At 51.6% G+C, this 22748-nt stretch overlaps 1 protein-coding gene across 15 annotated transcripts in view; it reads right to left on the bottom strand.

Annotated features, from left to right (window-relative positions):
* EPS15L1 (epidermal growth factor receptor pathway substrate 15 like 1) overlaps positions 1-22748 on the bottom strand; it is a 100430-nt gene that overhangs the window by 35900 nt on the left and 41782 nt on the right. For 13 of the 15 annotated variants that reach the window (XM_082621136.1, XM_082621143.1, XM_082621145.1 and 10 more), the window contains 7 exons: positions 18746-18903; positions 16202-16358; positions 15873-15958; positions 12867-12939; positions 6729-6890; positions 5990-6187; positions 4313-4477 (listed from right to left, as the gene is read on the bottom strand). In XM_082621136.1, coding sequence (XP_082477262.1) covers positions 4313-4477; positions 5990-6187; positions 6729-6890; positions 12867-12939; positions 15873-15958; positions 16202-16358; positions 18746-18903 — 999 coding nt within the window. The remainder of the gene's footprint in view (positions 1-4312; positions 4478-5989; positions 6188-6728; positions 6891-12866; positions 12940-15872; positions 15959-16201; positions 16359-18745; positions 18904-22748) is intronic. The other 2 variants (XM_082621148.1, XM_082621141.1) reach the window with 1 other exon arrangement.

Below are 22748 nucleotides of genomic sequence, written 5' to 3'. Positions count from 1 at the left end.
CAGATGAACCCTGAACACATTATGCTAAGTGAAAGAAGCCAGTCACAAGAAGACAAATATTGTGTAATTCTACTTATATGAAGTCCCTAGAGACATCAAATTCATAGAGAGAGAAAGCAGAATAGTGGGTGCCAGGGACTGGGGGAGGGGGGATGGGGAGTTGGTGTTTAATGGGCATGAAAAAGTTCTGGAGCTTAGTAGTACAATGTGAATATACTTAACACTACTGAACTGTACAATGAAAAATGGTTAAGATGGTAAATTCTACGTTATGTGCCTTTTACCACAATTAAATTAAAAAAAAAAATCGAGTCAGAAAAAAAGTCATGTTTTTGGAAATGTCAGAAAGAAAATGTAACGAGCCACCAACAACTGCAGCTAGAGGCCTTGTTCAAAGGTGTGCCTCCCTCAAACACCTCCTCAGAGTGTGTTACCTATGTGGGCACTTTAAAACATGCCCTTTCCACACCAAGAAACATGCTGGCTATTTACATCCTGAGAGGAAATGAGTGCTTATGCAGTTAGAACTACTAGAGCATATGCAACACTTTGCATTTTTTTAAAAAAGTGCTTATTTCTAGAAACAAACAAGAATATTTAAATCAGAAGGGAAAAAAACTTGCTTTTGAAGAGCAAGTTTTTATAGTGGAAAATGACCTGAAAGGGCTGGGGAGAGGTTTCACAGTACACATAGGGACGGTGTACTTGGTTTAGAAATACTGAGATATTTTGGTTAATGAAGACACACCCTCAGTGAAAACATGAAGGTTTCACTATGATATTAAAAAGCACAACATCCTCACTGAATCTGGCAAATGTGTCAGCATCCTCGGGGCTGGCAAACTCAGCCATTATTCCAACTGACCAAAACCAAATGATTAAAGAGCTGGGCTTCCGTGAAAATACAGGGCAATGACGTCAAAGGTGCCAAAGGAAGATTCCTGACAAGGCTCCTACCACCCTGGGCCAGTTGACTTCAGGGAGCAGGACGGATCTCAGAGGCACCAGGCTAACAGGAAGCCCAAGGCTTCAGAAGGACTGACCAACACCCCTGCCCTCTGATGAATACGGAACGATTTTCCTTACCTGAGAAAGATTATCTGGAGCCTCCAACCACAGGGTTTCCCAAGGTGGGGAAAATAAGCCGGTTCTTAGGAAAGTACCAATGTCTGCAAGCACCGTGTCTGGCAGCAGGGCAAGGACTCAGTAAGGACGTCATACTGCTAACTACTGTGGCATGCCCGCGCCAGCAAGCACCCAGTGGGGTTCTGAGACACAGATCAACGAGACGGAGAAGTCCTAATCTAAGGAAGCCAGGAGGCCGGTGTGGAAAATAAATCTCTCACACTGCAGCCCGGGGGAAGGAACGTATCTGTTCCAGAAGAACAGAGAGAGATGATATATGAGGTGGATAAAGTAGTGAGTTAAGAATGACAACTTGGCCTCGGAGGGGAAGCTTCTATTTAGTTTTTAATTAGCACTGATGTACAAACTGGTTGTGTTTTGTTTTTGTTTTTATAATGTTTTCAATTGCCACTCGGAAGACTGACAAATAACAGTGGACAATGGCAGAGAAGAGACTGATCCTGGGGGGTCTGGCCCCCGCAATCCCTGAGCGGAAAGTCAAGTCTGAAATCTCTCTCTCAGGAGCAACTGTTTGCCTGAGGCAGCAACCGCTCCCTCCCCTTCAAAGGAGAAGCCTAAGAAGACCCCGGCAGGATTCGTGTGGTTAGGGTAACCACAGGTGGTTTGGATTCCATTTCACAGATCCAGAGCAGAAAACTAGATTTCCCCTGGTGCAGAGAGGCCGTAAACTCCACCATCCACTGACCTCCTGCCAATGAGCACGGAGCAATCTGCCCACTTGGGAGACGCAAGTGCAGCAGCCAAGCATGGGGTGAATGATCCCACCTGTGGCAGAGGGAGCAGAGGGAGAACACCTCGAACAATGAGTTCTGGTCTTAATTACTGCACTTCTTGGGAAACAGACATGACAACTCTGAAAGGGCATCTAGGTGACATTCCTTCCCTTTAGATGGGGGCTAGGCAGTGGTGTGCTGGTGAACCAGCGCTCTGGGGAAAAAAAAAAAAAGCCCTGATTGTTAGCCTCTGCCAATTACCATGGTGTAGCTACTCCCACCATGGTTGACGTCCAGTTACCAAAGGTTGAATAACAGCTTACAAAATTCCTATTTAATAATCGGCTCTGGAGAGTCAATAAAACTGGCTCCAGCACTCCAGGAGCTGGATGTGACAGACAAGCCCATCTTTCATGATGAGTTCTCGGCGAGACTAAAGTCTGGGATGATTTATTACCTTCTCTCTAGTAGACCGGTTGGCTGAGTGCTGACTCCAAGGACAAGAGGCCAGTATTCTCATCAGTGGATGACAGATAAGAAATAAATATGGCTTTAAGAATCCTGCTGTCTTGGACAAAGTAAAATCATGTGAGCCTAACACTAAAGTTAGTAACTTTAGTAAAACCGTCCAGACTTAGAAAGTTCTAGATGCACCTCTTTGGTTACACTTGTTCTCAAGAAACTGAACTTCTCACTTTCATCCCCCTCAAAGAGAACTAAGAGAGGTAGGTCCCTCTCCTCCGGAGCAGTCCTGAAATGTCCAGGAGTAAACAAAAAGCCCTCTTCAAAGTGTTTATTAAGAAATGGAAACAAACCAAAAAGTGCTTCAAAAACTGTATTTGTACAAGACAAAAATAGTTTTTCTCTCAAACACTGGTTTTGAGTTTCTACGTAACATATGTGACGTCGACGTTTCAAGATGAATTGACTATCATGTAAACTTTGCCCGCTAATGAGATGAATAAAAATAAAGGTAAAAAAATCTGTGGGGGGCGGGAGGGGGGAGGGAAGTCCCACGCTGCTTTCAAACTGCCACTTCATTGTCAACTTTTTATCCAAGGAAACCAATCTTATCAAAGCCTGCGAGAGGGTTTAAAAGTGAGCTGTTCCATGAACTAAGGTGGAACAGGGCAAGCCAAGAGCCGTGTGAGGGTACCAGTGACAGACGGAAGAATAAGGGCAGGGCTATGAAGCTGAAACGCACACTCTGAGACAGACAGCCAAGCAGGAAATTCTGCCTCATGCGGTTCACGAAGAAGGAACGTTCACAGTCTCTATTTAGACGGTAAAGCTGACAAAGCTGACAATGGGCCCAGGAGCGGATACGGAATTCACTCGTTTACAATTCCCTGAGGAAAGGAATGTGTGAATGGCAGAGGGAGGCAGTGCCGGCCAGAGACAGGAGACAGATGAGAACACCAACAGCGTCTTCTGCAATCCAGGGGAGGAGGCGTAAGCTTCCCCATAAATCCTTGGGACTGAGTACTTGGCTACTGAGAAAAGAAATGTGTCAAGAAATGCACAGAAAGAGCCGAGTCTCACAGGAAGAGAGACAGAGAGGCTGAATTATTACAAGGAGGGGAAGGAATCCATGAGGCAAACAGGGCCAGGAGCAAGAGCCTGGGACAGAGAGATGGCAGTGCAGGGCGCGCGGTGAAAGGCTCTGGGAGCAGAGCACAACAAAACCACCGAGACCAACAGCGTCCCACTGGCTCCCACAACGGCACAGAGATGCACAAAGACACTCTCGTCAGCCAGAATAAACTGCAAACGGCACACGCCAGGGCCCAGGGCTGCTATGGTCGGCGGACTCTAGCAGGAACAAAGGACAAAGTAACACTGCTGGATGTCAGCAGCCTGAGGGCCTGCAGAAACCTAAGTAAGGCCAACGGCCCCTCACCAGCACCCCCAGGGTCATGAGGTTTGAACCCAAGCGCCAAAGTCTCAAGATTTCAGGAGAGAGGCCAATCCGTAGGTGACACAGCAACACCCCAGGAGGGCTGTCATTGTTCTTGATCTTTACCTATACGTGTGATTTTCAAGGTGCTCCTTGTAGAAACACAGAAACACACACACACACATTCCTCCAACCTCCCAATTAGTAGGATGTGGGGTTTCACAATGTGTGAGAGTTGATCCAATTTTGGTTAAGTTTGGGAAGCCCTCCAAATTTGGGTGATCAGCTCACGGAGATGCAGGTCTTTACAAACTGGTCTTAGAAAGGATTCAGACCTATCCTTGGCTTTGTCCCAGACACCAGGATGGAGTGTGGGCCCGGATGCCAGGCTGCAGGGCTGGTGGGGACACGCAAAGCAGCAGCGAAAACAAGAAACACCCTGCACTTGAACCGAATCAAGGCTGGCAAGTGCTGGATCAAGCGGACAGGGCCTTCTCTGATCCCAATGTGGGGCCTGATTCCGGGACCTTTACATTTACATTTATTCAACCTTTACCATGGCTCCAAAACCGCCCCTCTCTGTCAGGGAGACGCCCTCGCTCAGCTCTGCTAAGTTGGTCAAGCTGGCACCGTGGGCCCCGTCGAGCACCTCGTCATACTGCTCCAGACTCCTCTGGGCTTCCTGGTGGCTTTCGTGCAGCTGGGAAAGCTTGCTTCTTGCCTGTACAATAAAGACATCGTCAGCATCAAGTAGGGTCTAGGAAAAAAGTATTAGGCAACACATTTTTTTCTCCTAACATCCAACCCCGGACGATTCACACTGGTAACTGAATTACCCATCTACAGAGTAGACAATCCCTGTTGCCATGTTTACGAAACTCGAGACCGCTTGTAAACCAAGACGAGACCCTTCTGCTGCCCCAGGCGGTCCCTGAGAAAGGCAAGTGGTCAGACATTTGTTGACTCAGAAGGAAGTGAAATGGGACAAAAATCCAGATTCACAATCTATTCAAAGTGATATTCAGCGGTCACTTTCCTTTGTGGGATTTTATCACCCCATTTGAGCCTCCTTGCTCCTGGAGGAGGCACATGAGGCCAGGGGAAGGAAGGCAATCTGTGACATCAGACAGATCCCAGCTTTATCTTAACTGTCTCGTACGCACTGGTGATCTAACCTCTCTGTTTCCTCTTCTCCAAGATGGAGCATTGGAAATGACGGGTAAAACCCCTCTTGCAGTGTCCAGCAGGGTGGGCCTTAATAAGCAGTAGCTATCATTTTTAATATCATTATCATTATCACTAACATACATTTATGTCTCAGCTCTTATCTGTTTTATAAATTCCAAAGGCTGGGAGGGAAAAGACATAAGATAACCCTACAGGTATTAATTAACAAAAAAGCACAATATATGGTATTAAATCCCCGAGATTTGAGTTTGTGATCAACTTTTGCCAGTAAACTGGCAAAAAGAGCAAAGAGATCGAGTCAGTCAAAAGAAAGGAAGCACAAACACGCATTTAGATATTGCCAAGGTCAAACAAACATCACCCTCACTCTGTAGGTGCAACACTCGAGGGCCAGCAAGGAGGCCTTTGGCCGTTACATACAGGGGAGCAGGAAAAGAGCTCTCCCTCTGCTGGTGGGCAGCGGCCACAGGCCTCAAGGCCTTCACCCCAGAGCAGGACAGGGAGGGGTGCCTGGACAGGGGCCCATGTGGGGCGATGCTCCTGAGAGGATGTGCTGGTCTTTGAACTATCAATACATGGGGACAGAGTGGTGCTGGAAGGTGTCTTGGATTCTGTCCCTCTTGCTTGTACGAGGACCAAGGCTGGGGAGAGCACGTCCTGAACCCAAGGCTCTCTCCAAATGAGTTAACTTGATGTCCTCACCCAGACCCCGCCCGCTCCACGAAAATGATGTGCACTCAGGTGGGGAAGTGGAAGGCCGGTGAGGCAAAGCAGACACCACCAGGCCAAAGTCAACACGATGGTGGAACACACGCTGGGGGTGTTCTCAGCACTTCACCTTCAGGCTGAATGAAGGCTTCCAAGAAGAAAGGGAGGTGGGTGAGAGCAAAGAAAACAACTACTGCGGCGCAGACACCTGGGACCGCCGGTCGCACACCCCTCTGTGACTGCTCTGCTCGTGGCAGCCACCCCACTTGGCAGGAACCCCAGAAACCCCCAGCCACAGCCAGTGGCGGCAGGCCCCGCCCCACCCCCTCGGAGGTACCTGGTTGATCTCGTCCTGCGTGGATTTCAGGGACTTGATGATGGTTTCCAGTTGAACTTTCCCAGCCTGAATGCTCTGCTCCAGCTGCGTCTCCTCCTGCTGCAGTCGGTTCAGCTCAGATTTGGCCCGGTTCAGGTCGTCTTCCTGGGACTTGAGGTCGGATTCCTGAGACTGGATCTGCGTCTTCAGTGAGGAAATCTGAAATGAGATGAAACACGACTTCAAGGAAGAATTCTGGCTCATGTTCTTGAAACAAGCTGACCCAGGGAAGAGGATACCAGCCTGAAAGCCAGACGCCTGGCTTCCTTTACAGGGACCCCTCTCCACACCTGGGACAAGCATAGGCAATCTGTCTGTCCCCTGGGGCTCAATGTCCCCACAAGAGGCCTCAGACCAGGATGTAAGGGTTTTACAGTCTGCTGAAGCTGCAGCCTCCCTTGTTTGTAACAAGCAGCTAAGACACCAGGGGAGGGGAGACACGTGCCCACACCGTGCTGTGGGGCATGGGTCAGAGTGGTGTGCACACACGGGTTCACGCTTATACATGTGACATGGCGGATGAGACTGAGGTCAGGCCACAAATGCTTGGACACTTTTCCACATGATACGTTCAACTACTCTATTAAACCAGTAGACGTCTCAGCCTTGAGCTGAGAGGGTCATGGTGAGCTCAGGGAAGTCCGTAAGAAGCCTCCTTCCCCTGCTGGGCTCAGCGGGGAGACAGGGGATGATGACTTACCATCTGGGTCTCATCCTGGCACTTCTGCCTGACGTCGCTCAGCATGTCTCGGAGCTTGGCCTTTTGCTGATCCATTTCGTCGAGGCGGTCTTGGGCGTCCTGTTTCTGAGCTTCCAGCTCTTGCAAACTGCTTGTTTCCCGGTCTAAATCATTTTGCAATTCCTAGGGGAGGGTGGCATGAATTTACTCGAGACTTGTTCACATGGGGCACGTCCAAGTTAACACTGTCACAGCCTGGGCTGGAGCCCCCAAGATGTCCTACAAAACCGCACACTCCACAGGGAATACCACACACATCTCAGTGTGGCGGCCTCCGCTGAACCTCTCACTAAGTCCCTCAGCAAATATTTACTGATGGCCTAAGAGAGGCCAGGCACCAGGAGAGGGGCTGGGTTCCTGGCAAGAAGAGCTCTCCAGTGACATGTGGTCATCACTGGGGCGGGAAGGGCATCACCCAGACACAAATGAACTGAGACGAACATGGGACAGCATGGGTCAGACTGCCGGTCAGAGTCACGGGGGCATGGGGAGACCATACTGGTGCTGCACAGGTGGGCAAGAGCTCAAGGAAGCACCACTTCGATGGACCCAAAGGACGAGCAGGTGGTAGCCAGGCAAAGAGCCAGGAATGTGAAGAGTGGATGGGGCCGCAGAGGACCCCGAAGAGAAGGGGGTGCCGTGCTCCAGCTGGATCAAAGAAAAGCGGGCCGAGAGCACCAGAGGCCGTGCCCCACAGGCCATGCCAAAGAGGGCACTGGCTTCTGCAGCAGGAAGCCCCTGCGGACATCCAAAATGGGAGCAGGACATGATGATTCTCAGCTGCTAAAGCTCCTCCACGTGGGCTGTATCTAACGAGATGACCAGTGCAGGTGTCTTCAGACTCGACTGTTAGACCTCTAGGGAAAGGATCCTAGAGGGGGATGGCGCAAGTGAAAACGTGCAATGTTTGTGATGGCAAAATCTGTCAACAATGCAAATTTCCACAGGCGGAGTTGGCTGGACTTATAGCACAGCCCACCCTGAGGGATCCTCCACCTTGTAACCGAGTTATAATGTGAAATGAACGAGGCATGCAGCAGAGCACACGTGTGAGGCACAGTGGCATTTGTGCAATTAGGAAGGGGGGAATATGCACAGACGTCTCTCCTTACACACACACACACGACCTTTCTGGAAGGCCTCATGGGAGCTGATGGACTACACCTCTGGGGGTACGGGGGGAGCAGGAGGGGTCCATTTTCAACCAGGCGAATGTCTTATGGGATGTCTTACCTACCTGTAAGATAGATAACTAAAGCAGGGATGGGATGGGTGGGGAGAGCATGGTCTATGGGGCTGACAGTGGGGAGGGGACTCAAGCTGGGGCCGAGGGAGAGGTGATGGCAGCCTGGGTGAGGTTGTGGCCATGGGTATCAAAGGAAGGGGCGGACTTGAGGGGACTGTTGGGCGGTCAGGGAGGACAGGAGTGGTGAGGCCAATCCCCAAGGCTGGCCGGGGCTGCTGGTGGCTGACATCATTTCAGAAGAAAACTCGAAGGAGGTGCAGGGTCTCCCTCTCCCTGCTTTGAGGACAAAAAAATCACGGCTCTCTCTCCTCTCTCAACAGCCAAAACACACCTCTGAGCTATTCTGTGGGGCTAGGTTCTCTGCTCCCCAGTCTCCTTGCCCCTGACCTTTAAGAACAGATCTCAAGCCAGACAAGTTTGGGAGAGCTAACAATGAATGTTTGATAGGAAGCTAATGGCAGAGTAGGGAATGTGGGCTTGCCACATCTGAGGGAAGGACAAGTGATGGGGGAGGGGGAGACGAAGGAGGAAGGAGGGTCAGGCCCACCGTAGCCATGGAAAATCCCACGGGAAGACGACCTGCCAGCTTCTGGTTAGGAAGAGTGCTGGGGTCAAAGTGGGGGAGGTGTCTGAGCAAAGAGAAGACAGAAAAAACCCAGACAACCTACAGACTCAGAGCAATCCCCACTGGAACGCCAGCCAGCTTCTGACAAGCAGATTCCAAAATTTATAAGGAAATGAAAGGGATCCAGAATAGCCAAAACAGTCTACGGCCATACCACACTGAATGGGCCCGATCTCATCAGAATAGCCAAAACAATCTTGAAAAATACCAGGTTGGAGGACTCACACTTTCCAATGTCAAAACTTACTACAAAGCAACAGTAATCAAGACAAGTGTGATAGTGGCATAAGGAAAGACAGAAATCAATGGGATAGAACTGAGAGTTCAGAAATAAATCCACATGTCTATGACCAACTGATTTTTGAAAATGGTGCCAAGACCATTCAGTGGGGGAAAGATTAGTCTCTTCAAGAAATGGTTCTGGGACAACTGGCCCTCCACATGCAAAACAATGAAGTTGGACCCCTACTTCACATATTATGTAAAAATTCACTCAAAATGGATCAAAGACCTAAATGTAACAGCTAAAACTATAAAACTCTTAGAAGAAAATGTGTGGTAAATCTTTGTGACCTTGGATTTGGCAATGGATTCTTGGATATGATACCAAAAGCAAAAGCAAAAAAACGGAATAAATAACTGGAAAATTTTAAACTTCTGTGCTTCAGGGAATTCCCTGGCAGTCCAGTGGTTAGGACTCCTCACTTTCATTGCCGAAGGCCCGGGTACAACCATCAAGGAAGTGAAAAGACAACCCAAAGATGGGGACATAATATTTGCAAATCATTTATCTGATAAGGGAACTTATCTAGAAAATATAAAGAACTCTTACAACTCAGCTATAAAAAGACAAATAACCCAATTTAAAAATGGGCAAAGGATCTGAATTAGCTTTTCTCCAGAGAAAATACACAAATGGCCAATAAGTACGTGAAAAGATGCTCATCAACGTCAGGGACAGCATCAATGAGCTACCACTCCACACCCACTAGGAAGGCTGTAATAAAAAGTGGAAAATATCAAGTGCTGGCGAGGATGTGGAGAAAGTGAGAATGAAAAATGGTACAGCCACTTTGGAAAACAGTCCGGCAACTCCTCAAAGGGTTAAACATACAGTTACCATGTGACCCGCAATTTCACTCTTAAATGTATATATATACACACACACCTAAGAGAAGTGAAATCATATATCCACACAAAAACTTGCACATTAATATTCACAGTGGCATTACTTGCTATAGCTAAAAAGTAGAAAAACACAACCATCAACTAATGAAGCAATGAATAAAACAGCCATACACTGAAGCATTATTCAGTCATAAAAAGGAATGAAGCACTGACACATGCAACAACATGAATGAACCTTGAAAACTACACTGAGTGAAAAGAGGCCAGACTCAAAACGCCACATAGTATGTGATCCCATTGATATGAAATGTCCAGAACAGGAAAATCCAGAGAAAAGAATGTAGATTAGTGGTTCCCAAGGGCTGGGGAAGGACTGGGGATCGCTAATGGGTAGGGGGTTTCTTTTTGGAGTGATGAAAGTGTTCTGCAACTGACTGTGGCGATGGCTGTACAACTCTGTGCATATGCTAAAAACCACTGAATTATACACTTTAAATGGATGAATTGTATAGTATGTGAATTACGTCTCAGTGAAGCTGTTGTTACAAAAACAAAATGAAACAGTAAACCAGGCAAAGATGCTGCAGGTTCTCACTAAGACAGTCGTCATGGAAATGGAGATCCCCAGGGCAGGAGGGGGAAGGGGAGGCCTGAGGGGGCTGAAGCTGAAGCTCCCACTGCTTAAAACCAAACATAAACTAACCTGAGGACCAAGGCCTGCTACTCGATGCTGGGCCCTGACCTGCAGCCTGTGCTGGCAGGCATGGCACATGATCTCCTGGCCAAACCCATCTGGGAAAAGACAGCAGGAACCAAAATCAAACCTGGTTTTCACACGGGAACTTTAAAATGTATATAGTGTTCTGTCCCTGACCAAAGAGCTGCCATCACACGACAGCAGAGGCCTGTCCTGGTTGGAGTACACGTGATGCTCCCATGGGACAGGGGCTGGCCTGGCTGGAGCTGGGCCCCCTCCAGCTCTGAGGGGCCATCGGGGCCCACATGGACGCCAGCATCTCAAAGGCTGCAGGAGTGCACTGACAGAGCCCAGTAGCGAGGGTTTCGGGTGGCCTTGCTGAGCCTGCCGCAGACCAGAGGAGAAAGCACCCCCAGACATCACAGTGACCCAACGGCTTTCTTAGAATCACACAGGAGCAGGTGCCAGAGACCCGGTGACTGGTTTCCCTGGAGCCAAAGGACATCACAGCACCCAGATCCCCAGCTTTGGGAATGCAAACCACAGCTCGTGCAGAGTGACCCAGACACAACAGGAGGGAGAACTGCCCAGGGGCCCACATGGCCAGCCGGGCCAGGGCCAAGGTGAAAGGGAAGATGAGGCCAGCGCCACCACACCAAACAGCTGAAAGGATGGGGGTGAGGTGATACGGGTGACAGGGAACTGTGTCTGAGGGGTCAGTTCTAGGACATGGGTGGAAATCAGAGGGCTGAGGTGAGAATAAAATGATAGGATGAACATACAAACACCCAGAAAAATAGAGTCACTTCACCTGTGGTCATATAAATGATGCAACTCATTTGAGCAAAAAAAAGACAAAAACAAAACAAAACACGATTATCGATAGAGGCAGGCTGTTCCCTGCCTTCTGATCCAAAACATTCCAGGGGACCATCTAAGGCCCAACCCCCGATGCCAACGTGTACAGAGTGAGAAGCCAGGAAAGAAGAGCCTGGACACTGCACAGTGTGAACCAATGAGAGTCCCAAAGCATCCACCCTACCCCACCTGCAGATGGCAGCTACGACAGAGGACATTTCCCGCAGCCGGCGGGCAGGCACTGCGTGCCATCTGTCCACTGGGTATCTCATGGAATCCTACAGCCCCTTTGCGGACAGGCTCAGGGGAGGGGGAAAGAGGGCCGCCCAGCACCCCATGAGCCTGACTGAGTCAGGTGCTGCTTCCCCTGGCCTGGCTCAGGTCACTGCCCTAGGAGGTGGCCCAGAAAGAACCAGCCACTTAGGCAGTGCGCACGGCGGCCAGATGCTGCTCTTGGTGCTGATCCTCACTGCCAGGTGGGAAGACGGAGGCCAGGAGGCTGAGCCACCCATCCACAGTCCCCTGGCCAAGCCGTGGGGGCTGCAGCGCTGACTGCTCAGCCTTGCTCCTCCTTCCCCAGCTCTGAGCTCGGAGCACTCGAAGCCCCACGCAGAGACTGTCAGGCCCAGCGGCACAGCTCAGCCACGCTCTCAGAGCCCCACAGACAACTCGAGTCTCCTCACGACGGCAGAGCCGTCTCTATTCATTCAAACCTGAGACATCTCGGAACCGATGTCTCTTCAAGGGTGCAGCTCCCACGCACTGACCATTTCGCTTCTGGCACAGCCTCCCTCTGCCCAGACGACGAGTGAGTGCTGAGCACATGCCAGACCCCACGCTCCAGCCCAGCACCCAGGAGAGCAGACCACTCACTACCAACGTCACGCAAGGCCTAGAGATGTTAAGTAACTTGCCCAAGGTCACACAGCTGCTAAGGCGAGCCAGGTTTGAGCCCCAGCAGTCAGACCCCCAGTGTCGCTGTCACCACTACCCACAAGGAGACTCTCCAAGCAGGACTGTCCTGAGAACAGGTTAGAGGTCACTGTCTGAACCTCAAAACTTCAGGCTGAGTGAAAGAAACCAGACACAAAAAGCCGAATGTTGTATGATTCCCTTTATATGAAATGTCCAGAACAGACAAACCCATAGGGACAGAGAGTAGATTCGTGGTTGTCAGGGGTTGGGAGGGGGAATGGGGAGAGACGGCTAATGAGGACGGGGTCTCCTTTTGGGGTGATGGAGATGTTCTGGAACTAGACAGAGGTGGTGGTTAAGCAACACACTGAACATGCTAAACACCACTGAACTGTACACCTTAGAACAGTAGATTTTACGTTATGTGAATTGTACATCTCAATTTTTAAAAAATCCACTACTTATGGTATAGGAAACTAAAAAAAAAATCACTTGGAAGCCCCCAAAAGCTCAAGTTTCCAGTGAGTGCATCGGTGCCCCCCCTTTGCCCTGCTCCACCGTCACTGCTGGGAACTCCCTGCACTGCGTGTGACACCAGGTTGATCCCTCCAAAACCAGCCATGTGCTTACCTGTACTTCATTGGTTTTCTGTCTGATTGCCTCTTCCTTTTCTCTAATGTCTTGTTCCAGTGAGTATTTCTCTCTGTGTGTTTAAAAATAGTTCATGAAAGCACAGATAGAGTGAATGAGTTGACCATTCCCCCAGTATCCCAACTTCTCAAGACCCAATCCCATCCATCCCACAGAAACCCACCCGGGCTGACCCCACTCAGTGGGGGCTGAAGTATAGGAACGCCCCCAGTGACCATCTGCCCTACCTGACCTCCTCCCCTACAAGTGTGGGTCGAACCTGTGGATGCCATGAGGCTTTGCCCCCAACATGGCCGTGCAAGCAGAGAATGTCAAAGCAATGCCCAGGGTGAGAAGGGCTGGATGTGCCCCTGCTGACTTTGAAGATGGAGGGGTCACGAGAGAGGAGGCACCGGGCAGCCTCTCAGAGCAGAATGAGCCCCTGGCCACACAGCACAGAAAGCAGACCCCAGACCCCCAACTTTGAGGAACTCGATTCAGATCCCCACCTACTTGGACAACACCCTGAATTCGACCTTGTGAGGCCCTGAGCAAGAAGCCCAGTTAAGCTTATCAAGACTCCTGGTCTACAGAGCTGTGCACTAATAAATCTGTGCTGTTTTAAGCCATTCCATACACAGCAAGAGAAAATGAATACATTCTCTAAATCCTATGCACACTCGCTCATGAATGGTGAGCAACAGCTGCTCAGAAGACTGAGCACTGAAGACACGAGGACACACGGAGAGAGGCTCTGCCTTCACGGAGCTCACAGGCCAGTGAGAGAGACAGGCGACAAATCAACACACAAAAGCACACAACCTAAGTACCACGAAGGGAAATCCAGTGGGATAAGGAAAGGGGGTGTGCAGTGTCCTGCATAGGACGACCAGGGAAGGACTCTGAGGACATGGCCTATGAATAGAATATATGATGGGAAAACATTCTAGGCGATGGGAACAGGAAGGCATAGCTCGGCTTGGGGAGCCACGGTGAGGAGTTTGGAGTGATGCAAAGTCGGGTGAGGAGTCCAGAGGGCTGGCAGCAAGATGCGGCAGTGAGGGTCTCTGGGCCCGGCAGCTGACCCCAGCTACTCCCTCACAGGAGGCTGTGGCTGGCCGCTGTGCACACCAGGGCTTGGTGGGGCCCTGCCTGACTCCTCAGCTGCAAACAGCTCTCCCGGGGCAGCAACCAGCCTTGCTCTCCTCCTTAGAGACTGACTGTTTGTGCCCCCCACAAATTCATATGTTGAAACCCTAACCCCCCAATGTGATGGTTTTTGGAGGTGGGGCCTTTGGGAGATGCTTAGGTCATGACGGTGGAGCCTGCAAGAATGGGATTAATGCCCTTACGAGAGACCCCAGAGACCTCCTTGCCCCTCCACCCTGAGAACATGGCGAGAAGACGCTGTCTATGAACCAGGAGATGGCCCCCATCAGACACTGGATCTGTCTGCACCTCTACCTCGACTTCCAGCCTCCACGATGGGGGTAAGTATGGGCCTGTTGTTCAAGCCCCCAGTCTGTGAGAGTTTGTTACAGCTGCCTGAAGGGGCTGCCTCGGCATCAGAAACCTCACGTGGCCAACATACTCTGCCTCCCCTGCTGGGAACCCAGCCCTTGCTCGACAGTAAGGCCCCCTCTGGGACATTGGGCCAGACATGGAATCGCGAGCGTCTGCATGTTCGTTTCCACAAGTCTAAAAACTACCTAATGATACAATGTGCTCTTTACATCCAACCCATTACGACTGAGTCACGTCAAGGGGAGAGGCGTGTTTCGCCACACCGCCAAGCAACAGGCCTGAAGGTCACTCTCAAAGCCACCCAGGCCTGGCTTCTTGCACACTCTTGCTCTGCACACGCTTGCCCCTCACCTTCACAGGGAAACGCTCCAGGCTGCCAGAGGCTGCACAGCTGTGAAGAGGCAGCCCTGGCCTGACTGGGACACCACTGTCCCTTCCAAGACCCCAACCCTTGCATTACAGGGTCCCCTCCCTCCTCTACCTGCAGTCCTGATTAACAGGCCCACCCAGGCTCTAAGATACTGGCCCTCCGTCCTCACAGACCCTCTCAGCCTTGCCAGGCTGCACGTGCTGATCTCTGGTTTGGAAATACAGCCCCAGGGAGCCGATGACAGAATGGGAGCCATCCTCTGGGCTGAGCATGAAGCAGAGGGTCTGGCTTCAGCAGGCGGCCAAGGCTGAGGCTTTGTGGCCAGCCAGCCACCCACCTAACCAGTCTCACATGACACCTGACCTGCCTCTGCTTCTCAGGGCTCTGCTCCACCAAGGACACAAACTACACCACCCAAGGGGCATCCAGCTGTGAGTGGGATCCAGCTCGCTCTGGCAAAGTAATGTGGTTTTCATTTTCGGTCAAGAAACAGTCCCTCTCCTGTGGAGGGCTGGGTGCCTTTGGCCCTTCTGCTCGTTGCACCCCAGCCCCCAGCCCTCCCCCAGAATTAACTGGTAAGAGGATGGTGTTCTGCAGAAGATCACAGGGGCACACAGGAAGTAGATGTATTCTTTTACGCCAGACTCTGAGAGTACAGACACCCCATCCAAAGCCCTTGTTTACAGGTGGGGAAACCAAAGCAGTGGGCGCTGGAAGTGAAGACAGAAACCTGGACACAAGGCCTGAGACTCAGAGTTGACCTGTTGCTCCTAAGCAGCAGTGTCACTACCTGAGACTCAGTCACTTTACGTGTTCAGAAATTACAAGGCCTTCCTGAGCCCGGGGGTGGGGGTGGGGGGGTGTCCCTGCGGGCCGCCTAGCAACAATGTGCCTGAGACCCCACAGCCCACACCAGCTCCCACTGAGGATGTCAGTACTTGAGCTCATTAAGTCAATTCAGGAACTCAGGAGAATCTGTGTCCCTTCATTTCTGCTGAACAAACTCACAATGGTCAACTCGCCACATGGTTCACAAGCCTCTGCTACTTCCGATAACAACCTGGGACGTAGATTTGGTTGGAATCTGAAGGGAAGGAGATGCTTTAACATACCTTTGTAACTGGGCGATCTCCTGACTGATATCATCAAGTTCCTTCACACCAGTAAACTCCCCCGAGCCAAGAGAACTTGAACTGTCCTGCAACCAAATTCAGACAAAGAATTACAAATTGGCTAGCGGACCTCACAGCACAGCGTGGGCTAGCAGGTCTTAGAATAAGGGATAAAATCATGTCTCCAGCCCCCAACCTGGGAACCAGCTGGGCAGCCCAGACACACCCCGAGTGGCCCCAGTGAAGGCTGGGCAGGTTGCCAGCGCCACCTGGTGGCGGGCTGAGGGAAGCGACGCAAACACGATACGGATGGGCCAGCGGCTACTCACCGGGATGGGAGTGCCTCTCTCTGAAGGTGGGACCATGTCCGGCGAGAGGACTTGAGGGGGATCGATGCCTTTACTGACCTTCTGCTGAATGAAATACATAGCTAACGCGAATTGGTCTTTGCTTAACTTCCCCGTTTGCCTCGTATCGGCCAGGGCCCTGGGAGAAATGTGGGGATGCTAATTACACATCACAAACACCAGAATCGGTTCCAAGTACACGGAACCCACGCTTCTAAAAAATGGACAACAAAAACGATAAAAACAACGGGCCACAGCTGCAGCTCCTTTTCTACTGAACATCCCCCTCCTGGGGAGCAGTCCCAGCCCCCCACCAGAGCGTCGGGGCAGGAGGGGGCTCTTCTCCCAATTGGAGAACCGCCAAGCCCCACCCACGGGATGAGGAGCCGGTCCCTTGGGAAGCCCTGTTAGCAGCCAGGAGACACGCAGCTGGCTTCTGATGGTGTGCAGGCAGTGGATGCGATTCACATTCCTGTGTAAATGGAAGCTGGAGCCGAGTGCCCACACTCAGACCGTCAGCTGGTTCCTGCAGCCTTGGGTTATCTGAATAGCCTGGGCCGCTGGTCTTCAATGGGGATGACAAGCAGCACTTGGGGTTGTCATCATGAGGGGACGGGGCCTGGAAAGCCAGGCATGGCTACACAGGGGACAGTCCCTCGCTGCTAAGGTGACCCCGCCCTCGTGGCCTTCTGGTGTCGTGGCACATGGGCAAGGCAGTGTGGAAGCTCTGCCACGCCCGTGGTCACCGAGAGCTGGCCGTACAGGAAGGGAAGCCTCATGCAGCAAGGACAAGGCCTCCACATCTGTGAAAAATGTCATCCCTTCACTCTGTCCACTCAACACACAGTCTCTTTCCCACTGCACGTAGTTACTGAGAGATTAGGGAAACCATGTCCTGATGCAGAGCGAAGAGCCAGGAATGTGTAACAGACTCAGGCCCAAACACTGTGAGCGAACAGGGCTGGTGGAAGATCCCTGTTAATGTCTCTATTCAAGGCTGTTTTCAAAATGTCTTTGTTTTTGTCACACTTCAAGGGCGGGGTGTGATAATGTCGAGCTGCAACTATTTCTCCTGATGCTGCTGGAGAGGGCCAGTCCTGCTGCACACCCAGCCCACGGCAGCTCTCGGGCTGCGGTCCCATCTCTCTGGCCCGTCCCTGCTCCCTGGTCTCTGAAGAAGCAGGGGCCCCCAGGCCCACGTGCAGGGGTACTCTGTCCGCGTCCACCCAGGGCAGAATTACTGTGCTTATTCGGACACCACGCTGAGCGGCACAGTGCCGGGCACTGTGGGGGACAGGCCTACGTCCTTGTTTTGTCCCTTCAATCCTTCTTGGCTTGTTATCTCCACTTTGGATATGCTCCCACACCCGGCCACCTGCAAACAAACCCAGACTGTCCTTTCACTGTCCCAGTGGTTATTCTAGAGCTCACTCTTTCTGTCCTTGCCTTTTTTTCCCTGTATGCAACGCCTTCTGCGTGTTTTCTTTTTAATCCAAGCGTATTTGTGATTTCGTTGTGTCATTTACCTATTGTCATGTCACTTACAGGCTGAGATACATGTTATAAATTACTCTATGTTATGATCGGGGTATAATTTGAATTCCGTGCACATGCATTTCAGCATGATAAAGGGGGCATTGGATCTGAAGGGCCTGATAGAGACTGCCCCTGACTCGTCACAAGGGGCCAGGCTTCCCACAGTCTTTTGCTAACTGACTAGGTGTCGTGTGCTTCTTGAGAAGGGACAGCCCGTTTTCTCCAGCAGGGCCTCACCTTGTAACGTGGCTATCTCTGAATTACTGTTAAGGATGGTTATTTCCCCAAGTCACAGTGAATTTCACAGCTCTATTTGGAGGGGTTCATCCCTCCAGAATTACATGGAAATTCTCTTCTTACAACTCCCAAGTGAAGCCCTCTAAAGTGGGAGGGCTTTCTCTCCAGAGAAAGCTAGGAAGCGACTTTCACCACTGGCTAGTTACAAAAGGAGCCATCCCGGTGCCATGAAGATTGCTCCGCCAGCCCTGGAGGAAAGTGGGGGTGAAGACGGCTCCTCGACCAGCCCTGAGGTGCAGACCAATCTCACCCTCTCCCACCAGCGTGTCACTGACCTTCACAGGGCAGGGCCTCTAGGAGAGATGGCCACAGCCCTGATGCCCAGGGTGGCCCTGCCGGAGCCTCTGGGCCCCTTACTGCACCCTCCCACCAGAGGGGGGTGGGGCCGAGCACCTGCACCCTCACTGGCTGGGCTGAAGGCTGCATAACCACTAGCAAGAACTTGCCCCAGAGCTCTCTGGAGGGACGAAACAGGAGACCTTCCTGCTGGAGGAGAGTGAACTGACATGCACGGAATACAGGGTACAGGTCTCTACACTCAGCCCTGACTACCGCTCCCTCCTGTCCTGCTCACCCGCTCCGGCCCTTCACACAGCACAAGTCTCGCTCAACGTGTGAGCCACCCACAGCCGTTACTTTCACACAGCAAGACCCCCTGTACTTAGGAAGAGATGTCCATCCATCTGCTCTTACCATATGTGTGCTAGAAGGTTCTGGGTGAGGCCCGAGTGCATGAAGATCTCCTTCACCTCCTGGCCGCTCACATAGCCGTCCAGGTCCAGGTCGGTCTTCAGGAATATCTCATCAAATCGCATCTTGTCTGCCACTGGCACCACCCAGTTTACTGTTGGCTGAAAGGGTTTTTCAGAAGTTAATCCTCAAGCTTTTTATCACCTGCAAATACACACTATTGAAGTGTTTTCATGTTCATTTTAGCAGAAAACCCTCCACGAGCCAAGAGGGCAGACAGGATCCCTGTTCTGTAAGAGGGGAAACTGAGGCTCAGAGAGGTTAATGCTGACTGGATCAGTCTCACCCAGTGGCCAGTCTGCGCCTCTTTCCACCCCATCACAGTGCCTTGAAATCTTTGTACTGAGAGGGATGTAAAGACCCAGCAGGTCCATCTACCAACAGCCCTTCCATCCCCGCTGCCTGGGACACAAAGGAAAGCCTTCCACGACAGAAAGTGATCCCCTTCCAGGAGGGGGCTTCAAGTGTACTAGAGAGGACCCTCCTGACCACTCATTTTGGAAGGACTGTCTCCCGAGAACCGGCCCAGCACCGATGCCAGCCTTCCTGGCCTTCTGTCCTCCACCTGCAGACCTTCTTTGCAGTGGCAGGGGCATTCTCAATGCCCACAGTGCCAGGATTCTGTACTCCATCCTTCTTTGACCCTGACCCCACTCCCTGTGACACAGCAGACCCCCGTGAGGTGTCAGTACACACAAGGCACTGACAGGCAGTGAGTGAGGCTGATGTGAAGACTGCACCTGCATGACAGGCGGGCACGCAGGGCCCTGCGGTGCTGGTCGGGGAGCCCGGGCCTCTGAGGAGCACGCCCACCACCTGTGAGCGTCCCACATTCACGAGGACCCTGCCGCGGCAGACGAAGCTGAGAGCCCAGCGAGCTGCTGTGATTTCAGTGCATTGGGGCTGGGCCACCTCATGCACCTGTGACCTCTTACACCACCTGCTCCAGTTCTACTTAAGAAAAGCAAATGCCAGGGTCCGCCAGGGCCAGAGCACCTCCAACTCAGAGGCATCCAGGCCCCTCGGGCACTTGGTGGCAGGCCTCTTCAACTGCTTATTCTAGGTGTGTCACCTCTGACTTTTGGGGCTCCCATCACAGCACGTTTCACAGCGTCTCTGCCCCTTTGTGTAGAGATGTTTCCTTTCATCTGCTTTTCTGACCAGGTCTCTCTTATCATCTAAATCAGTGGGACCCTGATGTGAGCACCAGGAATCCAGAAAGCAATTTTGGGAAGAAAGGGATAACACATTACCCAGCGTTTGGGTTAGGGAGTAGAATGCTTTAAGACAGCAAGGATTTATCAAAAAAAAAACCTCATCAGAATTTACGGACCAGATTCAAATTGCAAAGGCTCAGGCAGCGAGAACTGAGATAGTGTTTTACCTGCTGCATTACAGGAATTTCCTAAGCCACCTCAGGTCTGTCATTGAACAGTTCAGAGGAGATGTAAAGATGCACATAAAGGAGCTTTAATGAAGAGGCTTGCTGTCTTTAAGTCAAGAGCCTGGAACGAGCTCATACGCTGACACTGAGATGCCCACAGAAGGAGCAATAGTCAGACAAGCTGAGCTGAGGCAGGATTGGTTTCTGGGTCCCATGGGCCCCAACAGATCATGCCTCTGGGGTGATGAGGGTCCAGACATTCGTTGCGCAAACACAATGAACTTGCTGCCTCATTTCTGGGGCTCTCAGGGTATGTCAGCAGCAAGAATCCGATGCCTACTTGGCTAAAAATCCAACACTGGACAACCTCCCCCTTGGAGCTGGGTCTCCTGGAAAGGGCTGGGTTTAAGGTCAGCTTAGCAGCTGCAGGCCTCCAGTCAATGGGAACAGACCCTGGTGGCTGGAAGGGGCCTCCCCTCACATATGGCCATGAGAGCTGGACTGGGTGGCCCTCTGGGGGCCCCAGGTAGGGTGTTGCTGCCCTGGGGATGAGGAAAGTGGGGGAGGGGAAAGCATGGAACTTGTGGGTCCACAGAAATGCCCGTTCTCATGTCTGCGATTCCACCAGCTGCCCCTCTTCCAAGGGGACAAAGACACCCCCACCTGTGACCCCCAACAGCGGCCACTAGTACAACTGGTCTAGTCAGGGGGGTCAGCAGCATGCTCCTGGGATCCGGGGAGAGCTGCCAGATCACCAAGGGGTGGTATTATGAGGCTGGCTGGCCTGCACCCAACAACAACTTCAGCCCTGCCTGCTTCCTTGTCAGTAAAACATACCCCATCTAGCCTAACCTACGGTACTTAAGAGCTTTCGGCAAGAATTCTGCAGACTCAAGGTGTTGGGTCTTGAAAACCAGCAGCTCATGTAGGTCTAAGTAGCTGGCCTCAGTCCCGCTTCTCCGACTCCATCTCACCATCCCCTGGCTCACCCTGCCTCAGCCTTTTTCCGGTTTCAAGGACACACGGAGCGTTTCCACTTCAGAGCCTTGACATGTACTAGTCCTCAGATGGCTTATCGTTCAGGTGTTAGCTCAGATGTCACCGCAGCAGCGATAGCCTGCCAGCTGGCTCCACCTGCGGGATCACGCCCCCCTCCTCACCCCGACACTTCCAGGCCAGGCCCTGCTCTGCTTTCTCATGACTGGTGGACCTTCCTTAGTTTACCAATTTGCTTATCGTCTTGTCTCCCCACAGAGGGCAGGGGCCCATCGCACAGTCACTGCAGCACCCCCAAGAAGTGCCGGGCACGGCTGGTGAGCTGGTAAAGGTGCCCAGGCTGGGCCATCTGAGGCTGGGCTCCTTCACAGAGAGCCACATACAACTCACCAACCGGAGGCCACACCTCTCCAACTGGCCGGAGTGGTGAGGGGAGTTGTGTTAGCCCCTATGACCAAGTCTCATCGACCCTCTCTGATCTCTTTTTTTTACTCTAGGATATGATAAAGCTCCTTGAAAATGAGCCTTGCAAGTCGAATATTTAACTTTAAAATTATGTCACTATCAAGAGAAATCACTGTCTCATTATGCCTTTCTCGTTTTCATTTTTATCATATGCCAAACTTGCATGGGGTGCTGGCTGGCCTTCTTGTCACAACTCATTGCTTTGCCTTTGAAACCACAAATGAGGCAGAAAGCAAAGCATGATTCCACGTGTAACTCACGTCCTTGCACGTTTTAGACAATCTCCAAGGTGCCCTTTTATAAAGAGCCCATTATGCTGCCTTTGCCAGAACAAGAAACGTCTTTTTTGACATATAAGATACTGCCACATGCAGAGCTGGAGCCCCCTCCTGTCTTCCTAACACGAGATGGATACCTCCCTTAATTACCTGATTACTCAACATATTTTTAATGAGCATCAGAGTACCAGAGATTCTTCTAGATGCTGAGATTATAACCAAGAACGAACTCTGCTCTCATGAAGCTAATGGCAGGGGGTTGGGGGGGAACTGGACAGATGATACATAATTAACCGCATAACAGGCCAGCTGTGGGAAATCTAGGAGAGCAGGTAGAGGGTGGCTGGTCCGGGGTGTGGTCACACCAGGCTCCCCAGATGAGGTGCCCCGTGAGCAGAGGCCTCATGACGCCAGGTGCCTCAGTATGCAACCTGGGGACGCGCCCTACCAGCAGAGGGTCTGCCTGAGGCAGGAGGGGCAGAGGGGTGAGTAGGGCTGGGTGTGCTCGCGGAAAGGCGGTATTTATGTGTAGGTGAATGGGAAACTTAATTCTGAATCCCTGTTGCTATGGTCTGAATGTTTGTGTCCCCCCCTCCCCTCAATTCATACGCTGGAAGTCCTAAGCCCCATTGTGATGGTATTAGGAAGTGGGGCCTTTGGGAGGTGATTAGGTCGTGAAGACAGAGCCCTCACGAATGCGATTAGTGCCCTTATAAAAGGGACCCCAGAGAGCTTCAATGGCCTTTCTGCCATGTGAGGACCCAGCAAGAGGACGGCCACCTGTGAACCAGGAATTGCCCCACCAAACACTGAATCTGTTGGC

This window comes from Mesoplodon mirus (genome assembly GCF_964341445.2).
Source record: "Mesoplodon mirus genome assembly, chromosome: 5".
NCBI classification, from domain to species: domain Eukaryota; kingdom Metazoa; phylum Chordata; class Mammalia; order Artiodactyla; family Ziphiidae; genus Mesoplodon; species Mesoplodon mirus.
The sequence above is the reverse complement of the archived record's forward strand: the minus strand, read 5'-3'. Positions and strand labels throughout refer to the sequence as shown.